This window comes from Girardinichthys multiradiatus, chromosome 11, assembly GCF_021462225.1.
Source record: "Girardinichthys multiradiatus isolate DD_20200921_A chromosome 11, DD_fGirMul_XY1, whole genome shotgun sequence".
NCBI lineage: Eukaryota > Metazoa > Chordata > Actinopteri > Cyprinodontiformes > Goodeidae > Girardinichthys > Girardinichthys multiradiatus.
Genome location: NC_061804.1, coordinates 44,801,378 through 44,824,549, shown reverse-complemented (window position 1 = coordinate 44,824,549; position 23,172 = coordinate 44,801,378). Strand labels below are relative to the sequence as shown.

Sequence of the window (23,172 nt, the reverse complement as noted above, 5' to 3'; positions counted from 1 at the left end):
AAGACACACAAAAGATGCCTTTCCACTGTGGGAACCAGGGCCATATCAGACAAAAGAGGGTTTAAATCTACCCAGAAATCAGCCCTGGTAGGCAGGTAGGACTTTTTGGATGAACCTTTACCTATAAGTGGGCCTTTGTAGTGGGTGAGTGCTAAGCAATATGTACGTGTTGAATATTGCCAGTATTTGTTTTTCAGTCATTTCCCAGTTTATAGTGTATTCAGTGTATTTTTGTTTTCAAACATAACATTTAAAACCAGCCACAGGTGCTGAACATGACATTGTTTTATGGAGTTTGCGTTCAAATATATCGATAAAGCCTTCCAACCTTGGTGAAAATGTTGAATTAAAGAAGTTCAGACATCGCAGAGAGTAAGCCTCTCATCAATGCCTTTTTAAGAGATCAGATACAGATTAAAACTATCACAAGTTCTCAGGACTGTTGATTCCACTATCTTAAGTTTGAAAAGAGCAGACACACTGCTGCAGCTGCCGTATGTTTGTGGTTATTTGTCCTAAGAGACTGATCTTGTGGGTTTTATTTACTAAACACCTGTGAGTTACATACATCTTCTCCTAAATTAAAATTGGTTTTCATTCAGTGTATAGTATAGTTTAGAGTATAACTACTTTAAAATAGTTATAAATTATATCTTCAGACAGCCAAGTGTTATCCAGATTGTAGTTGCAAGCGGAAGACCTATACAGTGTCAGAGCGCCCGATCTCCATCAACAGCCTGGTATAGTGGTGCCAGGTGAAAGGCAATTTTGCGGGGGTGCACTGGGGGTCAGGGATTACAACACAACAATAAACTCTACTTGAACATAAATTTTGCTCTCTTCTCATCAGACCAGCAAATTTTTTATTTACTTTCTGATTAAAACCTCTCATTTCACAAATTAGTCTTTTTTCCATGGAGAGCATGGCCAATGCATTTAGCCTCTCCTGGGTCATGGTGTTTCTGAGAAAAGTATAAACCCTTTTCAAGGTTGAGAAGCACCTCTCAGCTTCTGCTGTGGTCATCGGTGTGGCAATGATGATCTCTAAACTGACCATTTCAGAAAAGACATCCTCTAGATTGTTCTCCATGAACAACTAGAAAAGGTTCACAGCACCACAACAGGCTCTGAACTCGCCTTTGCTGTAGATGTGACCAAGTTCTGTCTTTAGCTTGCTTCCATTCAATATTGGGTAGGGCTTCAAGGTGTTTTGCAGTGCATCATCAGTAAATGACCTGTAATGTTCCTCAAACGTGTCCCCTTGCAACAAAGTTGCACAGACAAGAAGGTTTGTGAAGGAGAAGTGTGTCCCAGAATGGTGTTGCAGACCTACAGTGAAAGAGAAGAATACAAAATATATAGACAAAAAATGAATATGTAATTTAATTTTGCTGACACTTTTACCTTTTCTTGCTGCATGATTTTGGAAATAAATATATTGCTGTTATGAATGCTGCAATTCTGATTTGATTTAAAATATATTTCAATACTTTTCATTGTAATGAAAAATAACAATAAAAAACCTAAAAATTATGATTAGTTGATGGGTAGGCACATATTTGCAACATGAAGAATATTGTTTTTAAAATGATATTTCAAAAGAAATTTCTCTAACAAATATTACAACCTCCAATGAAACACTGAGATGACTGCTTCTACAACAAACTCACCTCTTCTGCAACACTTTGACGATTCTCTGGACTGAGTACCCGACGCCTCTGCTGGCAGAGAGTCACTGCTTTGCTCACCATTGGAATGCAGAGGATTTCTGTGAAGGATAAAGAGAAATCCTAATAATCAAAAAGGGAAAATATATAATAATGAAACAGTGATGATCAAATTGCTAACAGGAATACTTTTTTACCTGATGTTTTGTATGTCCTATTCAAACTGCTGGATGCTCCTTCTGATGTGGACTGAGTTGATGTTCTTTTTCTGGAGCTCAGCATAGAGAAGGTCCACATGTGGCACAATGTGGTTAAAAAGTTCCAGAAAGAACTTGGAAGTCCTGATGTTCCAGTAACATGGCCAAGGCTCCTGCCTCTCTCATGGTTAGAGGGATAAAGTCTCCTGAGTCTCATATGTTCACAAAACAGAGTGAGATCGTCTCTGTGCTCAAATACTGTCGATGGCGTGGCTGTGAAGGTTCCATCTGATATTGCTGGGTGTTGGAAGTCTATTGGCCACCATTTTATCAAGAACAGCTGTGTGCTTAGGTGATCTGGAAAAATAGCTGGCGAATCCACGCATATCAGAGAAAAGAATTCTCACCTTGGAAATGTGAGAGGTGGCCTGTTGCATGATCAGTTTGAGTTGATGTGCATAGCGGTGGATATAGTGGGCATTTGGGTACACATCTTTAATTTTCCTCTGAACAACTGCAGTGGAACTCCACATAACACTGGCTCCATCATACGCCTGGCAGATAAGCTTACTTTTCTAATCGTCAAGAATTATGGCAGCAAGACGCTCTTTTAATGCAGTAGCAATGGACTTGGATGTAGCTGACTGCACATGAATGAACTCAAAAAATCTTTTCTGCACTCTGCATTTGTCATCAATGTACCGTAGAACAAGCACAACTTGGGACTGTGTTGAAATGTCTGTTGTCTCATCTGCCTGGATTGATAAGAAAATACTTTTTTGAGTTTCTTTGATTATTTGCTCTCTTGCTATAGACAACATGCAGACCAAAAGTTTATTTTCTACAGATTTAGAAGTACCCTCAAAAACAATGCCGAGTTCAAGATGCTCTTTCAGAGCTCAACCCAGAGAGGAAACAAAATACACCAACTTACGAAATAGCCCTGGATTAACAAAGCTTTCACTCTCATCATGGCCACGTAAAGCCAACTCAAAGGCCCCACTAAATTTCACACAGTTTATTATTCTGGACAGTATGTAAATGTTTTTTGTCACCTCTTTGCCGTGCCTTCTAACACCAACTCTATAGCCCTTATCTAATTGGTCAGCAGTGCTAACTTTGGCCTAAATCTTTAGCTTCATGCTGTTGTCAAGATGGCTATTGCTACTTTCATTCCATTTTCACAGAGATGTTTCAAGTCTCTTACACCCTCTTTTGTCCACAAAACTTCAGTACCAGCACTTTAGTGCCAGCAAAGCATTGCTAACGTCACATCCAGCTAGCCAACTGTGTTTGGCACAACATAGAAGAGAACTCTGTCCACGGTCACTTGCCTTTTGCTTTACTTTTAAGTCTGGTCGGTCCAGTCCAAACTCCTTTATCCACCTTTTTTCTTTAGCCCCCACTGCCCAAACTGTCCTAGAGGATGAAAAGGTTAAAAAAGTTCTAGTAAGTTGAGTTCCTGACAAAAACATTCAAAAATCCACAGTCAAAATGCACTTATTGGAGTTTTTGATTTGGGGTGTTGTGGCTATTAACCCCAGGGTGTCATTCTTTCAGAAGGAGGCAATAATACTAGGCAATAGTACTTGGTAAGATAATATACTTTGTTATACTTAAAACAAAAAGGGTATCTGGTGCAAAATAAAAAGACTTGCAAATAAAGCAATGCTTGCTTTACAGTTAGCACTTAAGTAAAACGTGATACTGGTGACATAGATTAATTTATTTAGCAAGGAAGATAAGTCAGTTAAGTATCGTTTCCCATTATTGTCCCAGAAATGACAAGGACAGATCCTGTTGTTCTGGTTTCACTGTAGTCATTACCATCTACCCGACAGTAGAGTCTTAACAGTAGTGAATTCCACACAATTTTATTTATCTGGCAGGACAAGCTGAGACATGAAATGCTTCTGTCTGTGAGAATAAAGGCAGGGATGTTTGCAATTCACAAAGCCACTTGGTACTGCTATTTTCCGAACAAGACTTGGTGAGACTACAAACCAGTTTTTTTTTTTATGAAGAAAATGGTTCTGTCAACACTCAGGATTTTATTGATCAGTGAATATCAGGTGTGAATGAGAGAAGTTTCTCAGTAACTTTTGTCATACTTGGAGCTGATTGTACCCACTGAGATCATCACATACAGTATAAAACGATTTAGGCAAAACTTGTAGTGTAATTACTATCTATGTGGAATGTCCTGTCACTTACCCAGTGTGTGTTCAAAGGCTAATAACACCTGTATAAAGCAGGTGACAGCTGCTGCCAAGCTGTCACGTGTTACTGCAGAGCTGTTTGTTAATTTTTAGTGATGAATTCTTTATGAAAAACTTAGATTTATTGTTACATAGAGTACATAGTGCATTTTAGATATTGGTGACAACAGCATGTAGCATCAGCTCCTAGACAATCAGAAGAAACATTGCAGACAAACTCACCCAGCCTTCATCATCATGTCTATCATGTATATTTTATTGATGAGAATTCTTAGAAGATCATCAAAGCTTTTATCTGAATAAAATTTTGTCCTCAGAATACTTTCTTAGACAAACAAGGAAAAATTTGTTCTTTAAAGCAAGTCATGTCAGGTACCTCGGTATACCTTCAGTGTGTCCCTGGATTTCTCAGAGCAATTTAAATGCTTTAAACCATATCTAATAGGAACAGCATCCTTTTTAGAATGACTGTTTAGTCATTTTAGACAAAGTTTGTGCTTTTACAGCTCCAACCCTAAAGGATTATGTTACCAGCAAATTGAGCAAATAGGAATAATTCTTCATTTTGGAGATTCTTTCTTACAGTGTACAGGCCTTAATGTGATAGGCTAAGACAAAATCTTCCTTCAAAAGTTCATGTCATAATAACTCAGTTGTAATTTTATGTCTTCTATACAGATTTGTTCCTGTGTATGCGCTATGACCCAAATATTAATGTTTAAAGCCTAACACAGATTCTCAGGCTCCAAAAAAACTAAAAACACAACTTAAAACATGTGCTTTTATAACTGATGTCTAACATAACAGTTCTGTATAAAAAATTATAATGATATAAAACATTCAACGGCCACAGATTTGTTAACAGTACTACTCACATATGTTACAGCTGTGTCTACAGTCATGGTAAATAAAAAGCAGGCCCCCTTTAGGTTTTTTCACACTTTATACCTGTACAGGGTTTTTGGAGTGAACTGAGTACTTTCACAATCTTATCCATTATGGCCTTATTTTGGTTTAATTGTGGTGCGATCTGTGGTTTGTGTTTTTATGCGTTTCACATTAAATTGTTAAAGATCAGCCTATTTATGTACATTAAAACTAACTTTTGTTTGTTATGTCTATATCTGTAAACCAGAAATCTGATTTCTGTCCAAATACAGTTTATATTATTCTGTACACAACAGAAGGCAGGACATATTGTGACCATACAGCTGATCTCTCCTCAGATCCAGTAAGGAGGTCTCAGTTCACTACCAGAGACCCCTTAACCAGCACAGTCCCACCTCTTCTGTCACCTCTGTTGGATCTTTGTCTCGTGCCCAGTCCTCTACTCTCAGCAGCATGCTTTCTACCTCACACTCCTCTCATTCATCAATTCCTCACCAGCCACCTCTGAGTCAAGGAGAGCATTACCCCATCATGGGACCCCGTGGTCCACAAGGCACAGGCTCCCACCAAGTGGCAGAGCCTTTTCCCCCAGGAGCTGTTCATCAGACACAGAGGGGTCATACCTTTCCTTCTGATTCTTATGCCTCCACTCCAAGGTTGCAGCATAATCAGCAACACAATCAATGTCAACAACAGCAGCAACTCCAGGGACCTCCACACACCCAGTTGTCGGTGCAGGCAGGACATTTTCCCCAGCAGCACTCCTATATACAGCTACATGGAGAGCCCTTTGCAGTGATGGCCCGTGCCCAGCAAATGGTAGATGTTCTGACAGAGGAAAACAGAATTCTGAGACAGGAGATGGAGGCTTGTCGTGAGAAGGTCAGCAGGCTACACAAGGTAAGATTTTTTTTTTCATCAGAGGTTCTAACCTCTGTTTGTTTTTCATTCTGCTGTATTCTGTATCTAAATTTATTTAAAGCATTCCAGTGCTAGGCGAGAGTTGGGAACGATTTATAAATGCTTATTTAAACAACAATTAGTGTTGGTGAACACTCCTAACAATCAGCACAGGGTTTTCCGATGGAGAACAAATCTTGTCATAATTAAGAATAAATTCAGAAATAAATATTTATCTTAATAAATTAATAAATATATAGTTTAACAAATTAATTAATGTACTATTAAATGCAACAAAATGAAAAATATATATAATTAATAACTGATCAAAATATCAGACATAAATTGATATTTAAATTTCAATCTTTAGCTGTTATCATTTGTCTCTGCAACATTATTTTTGTTTAGTTTTTAACAACAATTTTTTCTTTAATTTTTGACCGATGTGAATATTTAAGTGAGAATGCATTAATGCATTCTCACTAATTGTTTTTCAGTTTTTCTTTATCATTGAGACTGCATTCAGCATTCTTACTTATTGTTTTTCTATTTTTCTATGTTGTCAGTGAGCATACATTAATGCATTCTCACAAATCAGTAAGAATACATTTATGTTTATCTGTTTTTCTTTAATATTTATTATCAGTAAGAATGCATTCAGCATTCTCGATAATTGTTTTTCTATTTTTTGTTGTTATTATCATCAGTGAGAATAAATTAATGCATTCTTAGTTATTGTTTTCCTGTTTTTCTTTATTAGTATAATCGGATGTTCTGTACGTTTTTGTGCGTCTAACTAGTCCCGCATACTTCAATCAGATTTCAACAATTCTGGTATCAAATCGTTCAGCTTGTTCTGGTGAATTTTGCTGCGACTTTTAGTATCTTCAGCTATTACACTTTTTATAATATTCAGCTTTTTAAGCAAATTTTTCCCCATTGAAATGAATGGAAATTCTGCAAAATTCAGCTAAAGGTTTGCACTCTTTCACAGCTTACTACTTCTACACAATTTCAGCTAGAAACACCATTCAACTTTTAAGACATTCCCAAGCCATTGAGCTATTTTCAAATAATTCCGTTTTTTGATATCTGTTATAGTTCTTCTACAATCGTGATTCAAATTTTATGCAAGATTTTTGAAGTTTTAGATTTTATAATGTAATCCTATGAGTGTTCACTTTAGGTTTTTGGAAATTATGCTCAATTTTCACTCTACCAACACAAATTATATATCAAAATGGTAAATGGACTGAACTTATATAGCACTTTTCCAGTCACACAGACCACTCAAAGCGCTTTACACTAGAGCCACATTCACTCAATTGCACTCACTAACGCTCACACATTCATATGCAGATCTTGTAGGCAACTTGAGGTTAAGTGCCTTGCATTGGGACACATCGACATATGGCAGGAGGAAGTTGGAATCGAACCCACAACCTTCTGATTGCAAGACAACTACTCTTCCTACTGAGCCACAGTCACCTTTTGCAATTCAGAAAATGTCACCCTCATTGATGTGGGACTAACAGATTTCTGGCACACCAAAGCAATGCAAAGTCAACATGCCTGGAATGGGCCACCTATAGGAATTTGAGAAAAAATCTGAGCAGAAAATCCTTAAATTTATCTTTTTGAATCGTCACCTTTCCTAAACCGTTTGAGGGAGAGACATGAGGCTTGTGCCAGTTTATCTTCAGACCTTGCTGGCGCTCACAGTGAAGGAATTTTACGGTTTTGCCATACCTTTTACGGTTTTGCCATAAAAATTGATTGTCTTTCACTTTTTTACACTGTCACATCTCCTAGATGGATTATTGTAGACACGTGAAATTCTCCAGGATTGTTTACCGATGTTTGCTGATACCAACATTTTTTTGATTTGTACTGTTTTCTCGTAAAGTAGGTTTGTCATACTCGTCATCTTCCGCTTCATCCGGGGCCGGGTCATGGGAGCAGCAGACTCAGTAGAGACACCCAGATATCCCTCTCCCCAGACCCCTCCTCCAGCTCCTCCGGGAGGAGCACAAGGCGTTCCCGGGCCAGCCAAGAGACATAGTCCTTCCAGCTGTCCCGATGGGACGTGCCTGGAACACCTCCCGAGTAAGGCCTCCAGGAAGCATCCAGTACAGATGCTCCTCTCGATGTGGAGGAGCAGCGGCTCTACTCCGAGCCCCTCCTGGATGGCCGAGCTCCTCACCCTATCTCTAAGGGAGTGCCCGGCCACCCTACAGAGGAAGCTCATTTCAGCCGCTTGTATCCAGGATCTCATTCTTTCGGTCATGACCCAAAGTTCATGGACATAGGTGAGGGTTGGAACGTAGACCGACTGGTAAAAAGAGCTTTGCTTTTCAGCTTAGCTCTCTCTTCGCCATGTTGGACCACTTGTTTGCTGAATATTGGACCATTTGCACTTGCTGGACGCCACCAGGCCTGGCATTCTCGGCCATTTTGTATCCAGGACACTCCGTGCCTACAGATCCCGTCGGCCCCCGTGGCTGATAAGACAGGGGCGTCGCAGCCCTAAGGCCACCGTCAACTATATAACAGAGGATGAGACGACTCACCATTTTGCCTTCAGCTGGAGACTGTGACACGGTTACCAACATCTGAAGCATCACCTGGAGAAGAGTCCCAAGTGGATTTCATTTATTCTCTCTCGTTGGCCAACGAAGAATTCATAACTGAGGTTTCTGGAATAAGAAGGCCAGAAATTTCACTTTGCCGATTGAAGACGTGAGTTTAACACGTAACTAAAAAAAACACGGAGTTTCAAGGAGAGGAATCGCCACCTTGTTTTGTCCTAGTCGACTGTGATGGTCAGATCATATTTTCCCTTTCGCCAAGGAGGCCAGAGGACGAAGATTGACCGCTTTTCCTGAAGTTAACTGTGGACGCACAGTAACTTCAAACTCCCACCCCATTCTCTCTCAACCCCGCTCAGAAGGGAGACGACGACAAGTAAAACCCATCCTTTATTTTTATTTCTCTCTTAGAAAGTCTGGGCAGGGTACAAGAGGTTTTAGTGCGATGAGATTCACTATTTAATCTAATGTGTTCTGAATGATATGTGCATGTAACCTTTTTATTGAAACTTTGATGTGCCGTGTTGGATGCCTGGAAGCCGCTGCGCTATCCAGCTTTGTGTGTGTTTTGGGGGAGGTTTTATGACTGAGTATAACTGAGTTACAGTTGGAGCTGCGCCCCAACATCCACTCACCACCACAACCCTTTGTCATATTATCATTTTTGCCATAATTGCTGGTTTGATCCCATACTGCTGTTTTGCTTTATTTTGTTTAGTTAGATATTTTACCTCTTTTGTGTAGAACTTTGCATGTTCGAGTAGGTGAAGATTATTAAATCGGAAGAACGGATTGTATCAGGGCTGTGATTTAATAAATGTTCACATAGATAAACAGAAGGCGTTCTGTGTTTATTTTGTGCAAGAGTGATTCGTCAGTCAAGATTAGGTTGAAGTTCCACACGTTTCGGTAGAAATGGTCAATTAAACAGTGACATCTCTGGTAATAGTTATCAATTATTACTGAGTATTTAACGGTTGTAATTATCAAAGGCGTTGAGCCACAATTACAACACCAGAAGACATCTCTGGTCTCAATTCATAAATGAGGATTTTGGTTAAAGAAATTAATTTAGTCAAATTATGATTTTTAATTATAATTATTGATAAAGATTAATTAATCAATAATCATAATTCCAACAACTACAACAGACTGGCACAGCGTCCCCATTACTGCGGCAGCCGCAACAATCCGTCTGTCGATCTCATGTTCCATTCTCCCCTCACTTGTGAACAAGATCCCAAGATACTTGAACTCCTCCACTTGAGGCAGGATCTCCCCTCCAACTTGAAGAAGACAAGCCACCCTTTTTCTGGTCGCCTAGAAATCTTGTCCATAAAAGTTATGAACAGGACCAATGACAAAGGGCAGCCCTGCTGGAGTCAAACATGCACCAATGTTTGACTCCGGCAATGTTGAAGAGGCGTATGAACCATGACAGCCCCACAACATCCAGAGACTTGAGGTACTCAGTGCGGATCTCATCCACCCCCGAAGGCCTAACACCATGGAGCTTTTTGACCACATTGGTGACTTCAGCCTGGGTGATGAAAGAGTCCCACCCCGAGTCCCCAGCCTTTGCTTCCACCAGGGAATGCGTGACGGCAGGATTGAGGAGATCCTCAAAGTTCTCCTTCCACCGCCCGATAATGTCCCCAATCGAGGTCAGCAGCTTCCCACCCCCACTGTAAACAGTGTTGGCGAAGCACTGCTTCCCCCTCCTGAGGCGCCGGACGGTTTGCCAGAATCGCTTTGTGGCCAACCGGTAGTCCTTCTCCATGGCCTTACCGTACTCCTCCCAGGCCTGAGTTTTAGCCTCTGCCACAGCCTGGGCCGCAGCATGCTTGGCCTCATGGTATCTATGAGCCGCCTCAGGAGTCCCACAAGCCAACCACAGCCATTAGGACTCTTCAGCTTGACAGCATCACTTACTGCTGGTGTCCACCCCTGGATTCGCAGATTGCCGCCGCGACAGGCACCGCAGACCTTACAGCCACAGCTACGGGCAGCAGCATCAACAACACATGCGGAGAACATGGTCCACTTGGACTCTATGTCTCCAACCTCCCCCGGACTCTGGTCAAAGCTCTCCTGGAGGTGGGAGTTGAATACATACCTGGCCGAGGGCTCCGCCAGACGTTCCCAGCAGACCCTCACTATGCGCTTGGGCGTGGCAAGTCTGTCCGGCTTTCTCACTTCAAGGGGATCAAACTCACCACCACATGGTGATCCGTGGACAGCTCAGCCCCTCTCTTCACCCGAGTGTCCAAAACATGCAGCCGAAGGTCTGAAGACACACCAACAAAGTCAATCATTGACCTCCTGCCTAGGGTGTCTTGGTGCCATGTGCACTGATGGACACCCTTATGTTTGAACATGGTGTTTATTATGGACAATCCATGATTAGCACAGAAGTTCAATAACGAAACACCACTTGGATTCAGATCGGGGAGGCCATTCCTCCCGATCACGCCTCTCCAGGTCACACTATCATTCCCACGCCCACGTGGGAAACGACAGTGGATGTAAACCACAACACGAGACGGCTGAGCTGGGGGGCAACACGCAAACCCACCCCAGCCCACTGCCTGTCCCCTTGAGCCACTCCAGAGTAGAAGAGAGTCTAGCCTCTTTCGAGAAGATGGGTTCCAGAGCCCACACTGCGCGTGGAGGCGAGCCCGACTATTTCTAATTGATATCTCGACCTCCCGCACAAGCTCAGGCTCCTTCCCCCCCAGTGAGGTGACATTCCACGTCCTTAGAGGCAGCCTAGGCATCCGGAGAATGGGCCGCAGAGGTCTCCACTTTCGTCCGCCGCCCAATCCTCTTTGCACCAGTCCCTCACGGTTCCCCCTGCAGGTGGTGGGCCCATCGGGGGATGGCCTTACATCTCTCGTTCAGGTATGGCTCGGCCGGGTCCCGCAAGGAGCAACCCGGCCACCAGGCGCTCTCTGACAAGTCCTGAACCCAGGCCTGGCTCCAGGGTGGGACCCTGACTCCGCCGTACCGGGCGACGTCACATGCCTCGATTTAGTAGTCCTCATGAAGGTGTCTTAAACTGCTCTTTGTCTGACCCGTCACCTAGAGCCTGTTTGCCATGGGAGACCCTACCAGGGGCATTTAAGCCCCAGACAACATAGCCTCTAGGATCATTCGAGCACTCAAACCCCTGCACCACATTAAGGTGGCCGTTCAACAAAAAACTGTCTCTGTCTAAAGCTTTACCTGAGCTGCAATAACACAGTTCATACACAAGGTAATGTGTTTTACATACTTTCACAGAGACACAAATGAGGCAGAAATGAAAACACTTTATTATAAAAAAAGGTGAAAATTTCAAATATTATTTGGACAAATCCTAACATAATTAAAAACAAAATTTGAACCACAGCAGTTGAAATGCAACTAAAATATGTCATCCTGGTAAAGGCAATAAATTAAGCATATAAGTACAGTTCAAGCATACAGTACACACAATAATAAAGGTGTTGATGAAGTGTGTTCCACAGGTGAGGAACAGCAAAGCAGAATGTCTAGTTCTGGTTCTAGGAACACACAGCAGGTAGGACCTGGATGACCCGGGGTGTGTGTGAAGGAACCAGTAATTAGTCGAGCAAATATTTAGGCTCGTGCTCACTCGGTGTCGCCTTGTAAAACAACATTTTGTTTTTAAAATGCATTCTGTAAATATCAACAGGCAATGCAATGTTTGGAGTGACTCTGGCTGCAATGTTCTGATCAGCTGCAGGTGTTTTTTTAGACTAACTGTTGCAGTCCAAAATGTGTAAAACTGTTCTTCCAAACATGTATTCACCCATGTACAACTTCAATACAACACTGAAAAATATAAGATTTGTTTTAACTGGTGTCTAGGCCTCAGTATATATGAGAGGTTTACTTTAAATAACACGGTAATGTCATACCAAACTTTATTGTTAAACTGGGTGTGATTAAGACAGGAGCAGAATAGTAGGTACATGTACTTTCTGTCTTTCCCCAAAGATCAGTGATCGTCTGCTGGTCTGCCCTTGCAGTGTACTGATTGGGTAAAATGCCCTAAAATCTAGTGGCTGAGCACTAATAATGATAGTAAAATATGCATAAAATGCCACCACCCTTTTTTTTACACAATCACGTGTTATTTACGTCACCCCGTGACATTCACAACGCCGTAAAAAACTATGCATTCCTGTTATATATGGATTAGAACAAGACGTTAATATACGGATGATTTTTGACCCCTTTGGCTTGCCATAAAATTGAGGTGCAAGACCAGGCACCGCGACAGTGCGCAGGGGCGGGGGACAGCACAATCGCATCACTGTTGGCGCTCACACCCTTGCGCCATGTTCAATGCCTTATGTATAGGCCTAATTTCAGTCAGGATAGTTTACTGTATCCTGTTTACACTTAAACTGAGAGAATACTTCTGTTTGCCAGAGTACTAATTATTAAGGGATTCATTATTATGGGGGACCCGCTTTCAAAATAAAAAATTTCTTCGTCCTGGAGAGGCCACAAGTACCCTGGTTCGAATCCCACGGCCTGCCATTCTGGTTGCCTGAGCAAGACCCTTAGCCCCTGAATGCTCCCCAGGCGCTGCACAATAGCAGCCCACTGCTCCCTAAGAGATGAGTTAAATGCAGAGGACATTGTGAGATCAATAAAGTCTATTTTATTATAATTAATGATACTTTTTGAAGATAATCAAATATACATTTTTCAAAAATAAGGCCTTGTAAATATGGCCAATATTAATCACCATATTAATAAACTATTTAAAGTAAACTGTCATTCAATGATGATTTTTGTCCTGATTAAGAGTTCAGTTTCTATAAATGTCACTCAGTATGTTTCATTCAAGATTTCATACGGGATTTCTAAATTATAGCCCAATAAACACTGCCTAAAATTACCTAAAATCAGCATTTTCTAATAAACCTTCAAAAACAAAACTTTTACTCCAAGATGATTTTTGTCCAAATTGAGAGTGCTACCAAATCCACATTGCATTCTCTTTAGCAACAATGACAGAAGTTAGACGCTGCTTTCAGATTCTTTTTCAAAACCAGGCATAAGCTCAGTTTATACCTTCTTAGTATAGGCTTTTCCTCAGCCAATAGGCAGGTTCCTGTTGCAGTGATGGTGTTTCAAAGACTGTTTCCACTCTTCTCTGTCCCACCCCTTTTTGTATTTTACAATTTCATAGGCATGTTGAGATGGAATACTTCAATCAAGGGATGTTACAAAGAATGATGGAGAAATAAATGGGCTCAGGGACATCCATTGGGGGAAGATAATAGAACAAGGATATATTAGTAGAGAAAATACAGGGGTTGGATAATGAAACTGAAACACCTGGTTTTAGACCACAATAATTTATTAGTATGGTATAGGGACTCCTTTTGCAGCCAATACAGCGTCAATTCGTCTTGGGAATGACATATACAAGTCCTGCACAGTGGTCAGAGGGATTTTAAGCCATTCTTCTTGCAGGATACTGGCCAGGTCACTATGTGATACTGGTGGAGGAAAACGTTTCCTGAGTCGCTCCTCCAAAACACCCAAAAGTGGCTCAATAATATTTAGATCTGGTGACTATGCAGGCCATGGGAGATGTTCAACTTCACTTTTATGTTCATCAAACCAATCTTTCACCAGTCTTGCTGTGTGTATTGGTGCATTGTCATCCTGATACAAGGCACCACCTTTAGGATACAATGTTTGAACCATTGGATGCACATGGTCCTCAAGAATGGTTCGGTAGTCCTTGGCAGTGACGCGCCCATCTAGCACAAGTATTGGGCCAAGGGAATGCCATGATATGGCAGCCCAAACCATCATGATCCACCCCCATGCTTCACTCTGGGCATGCAACAGTCTGGGTGGTACTCTTCTTTGGGGCTTCTCCACACCGTAATTCTTGCACCATTGAAACCGACGTTTGGCATTGGCATGAGTGACCAAAGGTTTGGCTATAGCAACCCGGCAGTGTATATTGACCCTGTGGAGCTCCCGACAGACAGTTCTGGTGGAAACAGGAGAGTTGAGGTGCACATTTAATTCTGCCGTGATTTGGGCAGCCGTGGTTTTATGTTTTTTGGATACAATCCGGGTTAGCACCCGAACATCCCTTTCAGACAGCTTCCTCTTGCGTCCACAGTTAATCCTGTTGGATGTGGTTCGTCCTTCTTGGTGGTATGCTGACATTACCTTGGGATACCGTGGCTCTTGATACATCACAAAGACTTGCTGTCTTGGTCACAGATGCGCCAGCAAGACGTGCAACAACAATTTGTCCTCTATTGAACTCTGGTATGTCGCCCATAATGTTGTGTGCATTTCAATATTTTGAGCAAAACTGTGCTCTTACCCCGCTAATTGAACCTTCACACTGCTCTTACTGGTGCAATGTGCAATCAATGAAGACTGGCTACCAGGCTGGTCCAATTTAGCCATGAAACCTCCCACACTAAAATGACAGGTGTTTCAGTTTCATTGTCCAACCCCTGTACACCTGTTTAGTCATTAAAATGAGAAATATTAATCTGAATTTGTTTTACGTAAAAAATGTTTCATAATTTTTGGGTGAGGGAATAAATATGAAAAAATCAAAGGCCTGGGAAAGAAAACGTATTAACAAAATCACATTGGTCAAAAAAAGAGACAAAGAAAAAAAAATTTTATTATGACAGAGATAAATTACAACAGCTCAAAATTTAAATTAAAATATCATTTTGATATTTTCATCAGTTACTAAAAAAATCTCTTCTTCTTTTGGTGCATTTAATGGCACATCCATTCCTGTGATAAACTATTTATTGGGAGAGTAATTAAATTAGACTATTTAATTATTTATAATTTTATTCTTAACTATGGCAGGATCGGTCCTACATATTTTCCCACCTCTGAACTATACAGTGCTGCAGACACATCGTTTTAAGCAGAGCTTATAAACACCATTTGGTGTAAAAAATTATATAATCAAAATATATTACTTATAAACTGAGCTGCAAGTAATTTGCACTAAACAACATACACTAACAGCAGGAAAGTAAGACAACATGCTTTTGCTATTCTTTTGCTAACCCAGGTTTTTAGTAATGTTTAATGTTTTCATGTTTTTATCTTAAGTAAAGCAGAGTAATTGTGAAAGTGAAATTGGCACCAGTGTTGCATGGACCTTATGTTCTGCTTTACTCTTCCAGACATGCATTTACGATAGAATAGAATAGAATAGCATAGAATACAAATATACTTTATTTTCTCTCAGTGGGCTAATTTAGTAACATTACAACCAGAAACTTCAATATACAGGTCCTTCTCAAAATATTAGCATATTGTGATAAAGTTCTATTATTTTCCATAATGTAATGATGAAAATTTAACATTCATATATTTTAGATTCATTGCACACTAACTGAAATATTTCAGGTCTTTTATTGTCTTAATACGGATGATTTTGGCATACAGCTCATGAAAACCCAAAATTCATATCTCACAAAATTAGCATATTTCATCCGACCAATAAAAGAAAAGTGTTTTTAATACAAAAAACGTCAACCTTCAAATAATCATGTACAGTTATGCACTCAATACTTGGTCGGGAATCCTTTTGCAGAAATGACTGCTTCAATGCGGCGTGGCATGGAGGCAATCAGCCTGTGGCACTGCTGAGGTCTTATGGAGGCCCAGGATGCTTCGATAGCGGCCTTTAGCTCATCCAGAGTGTTGGGTCTTGAGTCTCTCAACGTTCTCTTCACAATATCCCACAGATTCTCTATGGGGTTCAGGTCAGGAGAGTTGGCAGGCCAATTGAGCACAGTGATACCATGGTCAGTAAACCATTTACCAGTGGTTTTGGCACTGTGAGCAGGTGCCAGGTCATGCTGAAAAATGAAATCTTCATCTCCATAAAGCTTTTCAGCAGATGGAAGCATGAAGTGCTCCAAAATCTCCTGATAGCTAGCTGCATTGACCCTGCCCTTGATAAAACACAGTGGACCAACACCAGCAGCTGACACGGCACCCCAGACCATCACTGACTGTGGGTACTTGACACTGGACTTCTGGCATTTTGGCATTTCCTTCTCCCCAGTCTTCCTCCAGACTCTGGCACCTGGTTAACAAAGCCCGGAAACCACCCTGACACTGTCCCTTTCCCCCACACCCCCCCTTTTTTTGCTGACAGGACACTTGTAACCTGTAACTATGCGTTACATTAACGCTCAGCTTGGACTCTCTTATACTGGACTCATCTTATACTGCTCTATATTTACTCTCACTCACTTAAAACTGTGCACTTATATTTATATTATATTGTAGATATGTTTGTACTGTTTAACTTGTACTGTATTGCACCGACTACGCCAAAACAAATTCCTTGTATGTCCAAAAACGTACTTGGCAATAAAGCTTTTCTGATTCTGATTCTGATTCTGATTTCCGAATGACATGCAGAATTTGCTTTCATCCGAAAAAAGTAGTTTGGACCACTGAGCAACAGTCCAGTGCTGCTTCTCTGTAACCCAGGTCTGGGGAATGCGGCACCTGTAGACCATTTCCTGCACACGCCTGTGCACGGTGGCTCTGGATGTTTCTACTCCGCACTCAGTCAACTGCTTCCGCAGGTCCCCCAAGGTCTGGAATCGGCCCTTATCCACAATCTTCCTCAGGGTCTGGTCACCTCTTCTCGTTGTGCACCGTTTTCTGCCACACTTTTTCCTTCCCACAGACTTCCCACTGAGGTGCCTTGATACAGCACTCTGGGAACAGCCTATTCGTACAGAAATTTCTTTCTGTGTCTTACCCTCTTGCTTGAGGGTGTCAATAGTGGCCTTCTGGACAGCAGTCAGGTCGGCAGTCTTACCCATGATTGGGGTTTTGAGTGATGAACCAGGCTGGGAGTTTTAAAGGCCTCAGGAATCTTTTGCAGGTGTTTAGAGTTAACTCGTTGATTCAGATGATTAGGTTCATAGCTCGTTTAGAGACCCTTTTAATGATATGCTAATTTTGTGAGATAGGAATTTTGTGTTTTCATGAGCTGTATGCCAAAATCATCCGTATTAAGACAATAAAAGACCTGAAATATTTCAGTTAGTGTGCAATGAATCTAAAATATATGAATGTTAAATTTTCATCATGACATTATGGAAAATAATGAACTTTATCACAATATGCTAATATTTTGAGAAGGACCAGTATTTCTGTGGTGGACCAACACAAAATAATGCATGAAGAAAAATGACGTATGGTTTCCAAAATGTTTTACCAATAAAAATATGAGAAGTGGTGTGCATTTAGGGAGACAGTGGTGGCAGTGGTAGTTCGTCTTGCAAACGGTGGGTTGTCGGTTTGAACCCCTGCTCTGCCTGCTGATGGTGGTCAGAGGGCTCGGCGGCACCGATTGTATGGTAGCCTTACTTCGGTCGAATCTGCCCCAATGCAGCTGTGGCTACAATGTAACTTACCACTGTCAGCATTTGAATGTCTGTATAAATGGGTGGATGACTTATTGTAGTGTAAAGCCCTTTGAGGTCTCCATTTGTATTCAGATCCCTTGGTCAATATTTTGTAGAACCACCTTTTACTGAAATTACAGCAGCAACTTTTAGGGGAACTAGGTACATTTAATTTATATGCCATTTTTCTGGTCATACTGACAATTCAAAGGACTTAAAACTAAAGCCACATTCACCCAGTCACACTCACAAACACATGAATACAACGTTATACAGATCAGTTAGCAACTTCAAGTGCTTTCCTTGGTGCACATTGATATGTTAAATGAGAGGAAGCTAGCTTGGAACCCACATATTTGTGACTGCAAAATAACTAAAAATGTAAAGCTATTACATGATGAAATGTGGAAAATGTTAAAGGGATATTACTACTTTTGCAAAGGGCTCTAATAACTAACCAAATTAGTAGCTTTTCAAAGGAATATAGGTGTTTTGTATTTGCTACAACCTATTGACAGCCTGGCAAATGTAACTCCTGTAAATACCACATGCCCCAAATACAGAATAGTGGCAAACTAAGTCCATAGCCTCTTTTCACAAATGAAGCTGACATAAAAGAACCACAATATATCTGGATTGGAGTTCAGTAGCATTCACATGCAGTTTTATGCATGAAAAGGGGGTATGGCATCTCCCATTCTAAACAGCAAAATACATCAGTTGAAACATCTAGCTTCTGATTCCTATGCAGTGCTCTTCTCCGTTTTGTTCTATATTGAAGTGTTACAGTTACTGGAGAAACTACATATGGCAAAAATCCAGCGATCTGTTTTGACCCAACGCACTTCCGTGCAAATGATAACTAGTACAAAGTGGGTACACAGCAATAAAATTAATAAATCACTTACTGTGTGCTTTGTTTGTGTGTAGTTGGAAACAGAGATACAGCTGGTGTCAGAGGCATATGAAAACCTTGCCAAGTCCTCCTCTAAGAGGGAGGCCTTGGAGAAAACCATGAGGAACAAGTTGGAGCTACAGGTGCGCCGACTGCATGACTTCAACAGAGACCTGCGAGGTGAGAGCTAGGAAAAGGATCAACTATTTACCATGTTGTTAAAATGCTTTTGCAAGATACAAACTCACCCCAATTTTGTATGGATGTAAGTAATTCAATGTGGATTTTGATTGATTGATTCATCTTCTATACTGCTTATTCCATAGTGGGTCACGAGGGAGCTGGTGCCTTTCTCCAGCAGTCTAAGGGCGAGAGGCAGGGTACACTCTGGACAGGTCGCCAATCCAAGGGCAACACAGAGACATACAGGACAAACAACCATGCACGCACTCATTCACACCTAAGGGCAATTTAGAGAGACCAATGTTTTTTGACTGTGGGAGGAAGCCGGAGTACCTGGTGAGAACCCACACATGCAGTGGGAGAACATGCAAACTCCATGCAGAAAGACCTCCTGCCGGGAGTTGTACCCAGTCCTTCTTGCTGCAAGGCAACAGTGTTCCCAGCCCGCAAGGCAACAGTGCTACCAACATTGGATTTTGATTTTACAATTAAAACTCAATCAAAATAATTTAAATGCATTCAGACATTGTCAAACATAGGTGGAAACAGTTAAATGTTCCAACATTTGAACATTTATTAAACTAAACATGGATATTTACAGGTGTGCATGTTGCCACTTAGTTAGTTTTGGAACTTCTTGAGTTAAATGGAAAAGTTTAACTTTACCATTAGTATAAACCTAACCTCATCTGAACTTCAAAACTAAATCTGTGGGGGGGGTTCTTGGCTGGGCAGTGTGCGGCGTTGATTGGGATGTGTTGCCGGCATACTGGGACATCTATGGGGTTGGGGTGTGGGGTTGGTGGGGTGCCTGGTCTTTGGTGTGCTGTGGTGGCCTTCCTCCGATGCTTCCTTCTGTGGCTCTGGCCCCTGGTTGGGCACCGGGCTGCGGTCGGGTAGGTGGAGCGTTGGAGCATGTCTTGTGCCTGCACTGGGGTGGCTGGCGGGTTGTTCTTGGCCTGGAGCGGTTGGCCTGCTCGGCCTGGTTACCCGGCTGGCCCATGTTTCTCTCTCATGGATAGGCGAGCTGGGGCTGCTGCCGTTGGCCGGATGGTTGGGCGGGCTTGGCGGTGTGCTGCTCCACTGGCTGTTGTGTCCAGAGGGGGGATTGGGGAAGCGGGCTGGACGGTGGCGTGGAGGGGTTGCAGCGTGTGGGGTTTGGGTGCTCATTTTGGATGTGGGGTCACCAGCATTTGAATCGGCTGAGCGGTGATGGTAAAGCTGAGCTGGTTAATATTTTTCTCTGGGCTTTTGTTGCAGTGGCAGTGATGTGGTGTGTTTGTGTGGATGCAGGGGGCGTGGTGGGGACTGCTGGCCCCAGGTGCGTGCCGCTGGGCCTGGGGGACCTCTTGCTAGGTGAGTTTGTCCCGTCTTGGTGTGGGGTTGGGGGTTCCTTTGTGAGCACGGTGCTTGGTGGTGTCTGCTCTGTTACGCCTGTGGTGGGAGGCTGGGGTGGCATTGCGTGGGGTTCTTACCTTGCCATCGCTGTGTGCTGTGTGGCAGGATACGACGGGAGTGCTTGAAGTGGGGCCGTATGTGGAGCTTGCGCTGTGTGGGTGTGTCTTCGTTGGCTTTTCGGGGGTGGAGCTCATCTGTGGAGGTGTGTCCTTGTCAGGAGGGAATTTATGGGGTTTGGGTTCGGGAACATGTGTTTGATATCTGTGTCCTGGCTGGGGGTGGCCCTGTGGGGAGATTCATGTTGGGAGTTTATCGGAGGTGGGGGGCTTATGGGGTTGAGATCGGATTTTATTGGGGCGTTAGGACTGTTTTATCCTGTGATGGCTCTGGTTAGCAGGCTTGTTTGGACCAAATAGACCCCTTTTTTGTACATGGCCCCCTCTCCAGATGTGGACGGGGGGTCGCTCGGGTTCCGGCGTTGCTGGCACTAGTCTGGGCTGGTGCTGGGGCGGTCTGCTGTTTCTACCCAGGAAGGAAGGGGACCACCTCCTGGGTCTGGGGGCTGGTTGTCCCTCTAGGGTATCGGCACCTGGACCTGGGAGTATAGAGTATGTATGGGGAGTGTAAGTGAGTGAACGACGTCCGTTGTTGTGTGTCTTTACGTTGGGTGCATGGGTGCGAGTGTTTTTATGTGTAAGCATGAGTGTGATTGTGACTGGGTGTACCTGTTTTTGTTTGAGGTTGGGTCTTGGGTTGCTCCCTCTCCTGGATCAGTTTAGGCCCCTCATCAAATGTGGGGCCTATTTCCTCCCCGCCACACTCCCTGCCATTGGCTGGTGCTGGGTTCTTTGTTGAGTGCCGGCTCACTCCCGGTGGCTGCTTGCCGGGGCTTGGGCCCCCTTGGTTCTGTCGGGCCTCTACTTGGGGAGTGATGTGTCCCATGGTCTCTGGGTCCATGGCTGCTGGGGGCGGGGGGGAGGATTGATTGCGATAGTCCCGGCGGTGGTTCTCCTAGGGTTCCGGCACTATGGGGGGCCTTTGGATGTTTGTGACTCGGATCTCTGTCTTGGGTCAAAGGGGAAGGTCTGTGGCTCCTCACACTCGCTATTGCATATTTTTATGGAGAAACCTTGTGTACACAAGTTCACCCACACTTAAACCCACAGGTGTTTAGATTCACGTATTAACAGATACATAGATATTCTATATTGACCTGCAGTTACCACCAAATATAGTACATTTTGCATTCATTAGTACCGTGCACTGTTTGGTAACAATGCTGTTATTATATATGTTTCTGCAGGTGTAGAAGCAATCTTCTAGGGTGTTATCTTGTATTCTCTTCATCCTTATTTCTCTCCTCCATTCTCTTCTCCTTTTCTCCCTTTTTCCTTTTTGCCCCACATCTCTCTTTTTTGATTCTTATTTCTTTCCTTTTCGTTTCTGTCTCAGTGTGTCTGTCTAACAATTGAAATAATGCCAAAGCAGTTTCTAATAAAGCTTCTTTTATAAATATCAAGCAGAGCATTATAGCATTAGCCGTAATGATCCATTTGTGAAAGTAAATCTGTTCGGCTTCTTCTTGGCACTCAGACAACAATTCTGAGTTCTACTCTGCTGGACAGGACACGATAAAAAAAATAAAATAAATCAATATCATCCCACCCTACTCCCCTTTTTTAGGTCATCCTCAGATTTGTCAGCTGCATGTCCATGATGCTAATTTCTGAAATGACCAGCCCATGTGGAACTGACAACCTTTCATCTCAAAGTAACTTTACACAGAGGTTTACAGCTAAATTTAAATCCTTGAGATTTCTGTGTTGCTACCAGCAGATTCACTATTTGAGTTAACAAGCCTTTGAGCTGGTCTACCTAATAGTGTCCAATTAGTATATATTGTAACTTATTAGTCATAAGTAAGGACTTCATTAGTTTACTTTTAATCTTCTAGCCTCTCTTTAGGGGTACCAATAAATCTGACTTCATTATTTTAGCATATTTGAGAAATAAACCAAAAGTTTTTTAACATATTTGTTTCTGGATGTCATGATGCATTTGTCTTATGCTGCTGTTTTAAAGAGCGAATGGAAACGGCCAATAAACAACTCGCCTCTAAGGAGTGTGAAAGCTCTGAGGACAATCGCAAAACCATCTCCCAGCTGGTTGCTCAGAGTTAGTGAAACACACAGAACACACACATATACACATGCAAACACACAGAAACATACAAAGTGTCATAATCTGCCTGTGATAGATCTGGGTTTGAGTTTCGGGGCTGTTTTCCCTACATTCTTCAGTTGCTATTATTCTAGTTCATGTTTAGATTGATTATTCTACCTTTGTGTTTAGATTACTTTCTTTGATTCCTATGTTAGTTGTATTTTCTAATAGATCTGGTTCCCCTTTAGTTCAGTCATTGTTTACTTAGATGTTTTCCTGTCACTCCATGCTCATCTTTGTTAATTAGTCGCTCTCCCTCAGTTCTCCTGCATCCCTGGTCACCAGCTGTTTCACATCCCTTCTGAGTAGTTCCTCTCTTAGTTCATTGGTCCATTCTCTGCCTTGCCTCTGTATTTATACTCTCTGGTTTTCTGTTATCATCACGGGTTCATACTGCTAAGTTCCTTGATCCTTGTGCTCGTGTTCCTGCATGCCTGAGTTCCGTTTTGTAAGTTTCAGTTTGTTTCATTATTAAAGGCCTCTCAACTCACCATGCATCTCCCGTCCTCCTACTTGCTCTTTGGTCCTGCAAAACCCACATTTCCCATGACAC

The 23,172-nt window shown here is 42.3% G+C and overlaps 1 protein-coding gene across 3 annotated transcripts in view; it reads left to right on the top strand.

The window, feature by feature from the left end:
* Positions 1 to 23,172, top strand: part of amot (angiomotin) — a 111,126-nt gene that overhangs the window by 43,859 nt on the left and 44,095 nt on the right. For all 3 annotated transcript variants that reach the window (XM_047379065.1, XM_047379066.1, XM_047379067.1), the window contains 3 exons: positions 5,310 to 5,871; positions 18,851 to 18,995; positions 22,479 to 22,571. In XM_047379065.1, the coding sequence (XP_047235021.1) occupies positions 5,310 to 5,871; positions 18,851 to 18,995; positions 22,479 to 22,571 (800 nt within the window). The remainder of the gene's footprint in view (positions 1 to 5,309; positions 5,872 to 18,850; positions 18,996 to 22,478; positions 22,572 to 23,172) is intronic.